The sequence below is a fragment of the Populus alba genome, chromosome 12, assembly GCF_005239225.2.
Source record: "Populus alba chromosome 12, ASM523922v2, whole genome shotgun sequence".
NCBI classification, from domain to species: domain Eukaryota; kingdom Viridiplantae; phylum Streptophyta; class Magnoliopsida; order Malpighiales; family Salicaceae; genus Populus; species Populus alba.
The window spans coordinates 9,021,992-9,024,944 of NC_133295.1; the positions used below are offsets into that span (position 1 = coordinate 9,021,992).

General features: G+C 35.5%; 1 protein-coding gene across 1 annotated transcript; it reads left to right on the plus strand.

Annotated features, from left to right (window-relative positions):
• The first annotated feature begins 453 nt into the window (after positions 1 to 453).
• On the plus strand, positions 454 to 2,953 carry LOC118028995 (HVA22-like protein a). Its single transcript, XM_035032752.2, has 5 exons — positions 454 to 645; positions 933 to 959; positions 1,159 to 1,281; positions 1,817 to 2,063; positions 2,537 to 2,953. Exons 1-5 carry the CDS (start codon positions 584 to 586, stop codon positions 2,591 to 2,593), a joined length of 516 nt encoding a protein of 171 aa, XP_034888643.1. The 5' UTR covers positions 454 to 583; the 3' UTR covers positions 2,594 to 2,953.

Below are 2,953 nucleotides of genomic sequence, written 5' to 3' on the forward strand. Positions count from 1 at the left end.
ATTTTTTTTAAAATATATTAAAATAATATATATATATATATATATATTTATTTTTAAACAATTATTTTTAATATTAATATATCAAAATAATTTTAAAAATTAATTTAAAATAAAAAATACTTATTTTTTTTAAATATTTTTAAAATTCAAGAATAAACAAACTCGAAATGTACAGCGCTGACCAGATACCAAATTCGTGAATCGTTATCGTTGGAAAAGGTCGGTCACTTGCATAGATTCCACAGTGTTCGTTGCACCAAACCCACTGCCAATTAGGAAAAAGTAGGGCAGTGTCTTTGTTAGTGGTTGAGCTGTACAATCAAAATCATTCAACAAAACCGACACCGTAGATTACAGGAACCACTGTACTCCGCGACACACTAAATAAAAGCCCGGAAACAAAGCTTTTGGCAGCTTCCGCGTTGTTCTTTACTTTATACTTTATAGGACTCTCTTCCGTCTCAGCGTTTTGAACACCTGTCTAACAACACACAGTCATCGAGACAGACTGAGGAGCTACTTCTTGTAATAGACTACAGGGACAAAGAAATCAAACAACATTGTCTTTGTTTTTCTCACAGAGATGGGATCTGGGACTGGAAGCTTCTTCAAGGTTCTTCTTAAGAACTTCGACGTTCTTTCTGGGTATGCTTTCCCTATGCTGTATCTTTTTGTTTCAAGATTTCTTGAAACTAAGAACACCCAAAGCTTCAATTTTTATTATACTGGTACTTTTGCTTCTTGCTTTCATATGTGATGTGAGTATTACCTTGCTAATGCGATGGTGGAACCCCTCAAAACATATATGTACTCTTTTTTTTCATGATATAGGTTATTAAAAGACATAGCAGACTCATAGTTTTGTTAATGTTCTATATATGCACTGTGCTTTAAAAAAGAAACATCTAACTTCTAATTTGAATAATTTTCAGGCCTGTGGTTAGTCTTGTTTATCCTCTGTAAGTATCCCTCTGTTCCCTCTTTCCTTTTTTCTTCTTCCTTTTCCTTCCTTAGTTTTTTTGCGGCTATCCTATTTTTCGATTTTAATACTTTTTGGGCGTTAATTTATAGGCTCGTCCATAAAGGGTTCATCAAATATTCAATTTTGTTGGTGGAATGAGAATAGATTGTTTCTCTTGATTGGCTGTGTTTGGACAGGTATGCCTCAATTAGGGCAATTGAGACTAAATCTCACGTTGATGATAAGCAATGGCTTACTTACTGGATTCTTTACTCAATGATCACACTCTTTGAGCTTACCTTTGCCAAAGTCATTGAGTGGTAATTTTTCTTCTCTTACATATATTAGCATTGTTACGCTCTTCAAATATTTTGTTTAGTTCTGTTTGTATTAGTGTAACTGTTTTTGGAATGGAAATTAGGGAATTGCATTGCCTGTGGTGGCAAATTAGTTTGAATAACATTGTTTTGTAACTTCTTTTTCGCTATTTCTGGTATTATCCAAAGCTGACCAACACACGAAGAACTGTCCTTTGAGAGAATTAAGTCATCTTGCCTTCTGTTCCATCCTAAATATAGTTCGAAGTTTATCATGCTGAATAATATCTTCCCTGAATGGGGAGCACATATTTTATTGTGACATTATAGCTTGGTGCAATTTTGTTGTACTTTTTAATGGAATAAAGTACAAGAAAAAAAATCAATTATCATGGAAGTTAATTTTATTTAGTTTCTGGGGTAGTCTCTCTATATGATGAAAAGCCTTGTTAAGTTGTAATTGTTATTTTAACAGTCCGCTTTTGCTGACGTCTTTCTCTGTAGCCAGAATTTGTTAAGCTTGTGAATGTAATGGCAGGATACCAATCTGGCCATATGCGAGGCTCATTTTGACCTGCTGGTTGGTCATTCCATACTTCAGTGGTGCTACATATGTTTATGAGAATTTTGTGAGACCTTTCTTTGCCAACCCACAGCAAACCCTTAATATATGGTATGTCCCAAGAAAGAAGGATGTCTTCAGCAAACCAGATGACGTTCTAACTGCTGCTGAGAAATACATCGAAGAGAATGGAACTTCTGCTTTTGAGAAGCTCATTACCAAGGTAGGTGATGAGCCATTAACAATTGTTTTAAACTAATTTTGGGACCAATATTGTTCTAGGAGTGAGTCTACTGATAAAATGCCAACACTATGTTTGAGTGGAAAGGACCGATGGATAAGTGGAGAGGGATGAAAGAGGCACTTGCCGCATCATTCCCTCTTTGCCTGATGGATAAGCAGAGAGGGGTGAGAGACTAATGCTAAATATTAAGAAAAAATAACAAGAAAAAACTTGAAGCTTACCTATGAGCCATTGGATTGGTGGGACCACCCATTGGATCCCATAACAAGATCATCCTCCGGTGGTGAAATGTTTTTGTCATGTTTTGTTTATGTTTTAACATTTTTGTCACCAAAGATTTTTCGGGAGTTCCCTTAATTGATTGTGACTGTAAATGTCTTAACAATATTATATAGCAATAGCATTAAATATCTCCTGCACATTGCAACTAATAAGATAATTGCTCCATGCAGGGTAAATCCAAGAGGAGTAGCGGGTATACATTCTATGATGAGGATGACCGATACTGAGAGCTGTCAGCTGGTCCTGCTACCTTTTTCCTTGTTGGGGAAGACTAGCTGCTTTCAGTTATTTCCAGTTGCTACTTACTATAGCTCTTTGTTGTCAACGAACCTGGAGTTTTTTTTGTGTGTCTACAAATGTGGTCGTTGGTTCTTTCAAGAGATACAGGATGTTGTGTAATTATATGCTATGTAAGTATCATGACTGCTTGCCTTCTTATCATCCATCGAACGATGAAAATACGCAAGTTATGCAAGATGAAAATATTATCTTCATTGCGAAGAGATTGTTACTATCTTCAACCATAAACGCATGAGGTCGTTCTACTGTCTTGAAGAAGCTAGAAGGATTGGATTTTATATTTTTAA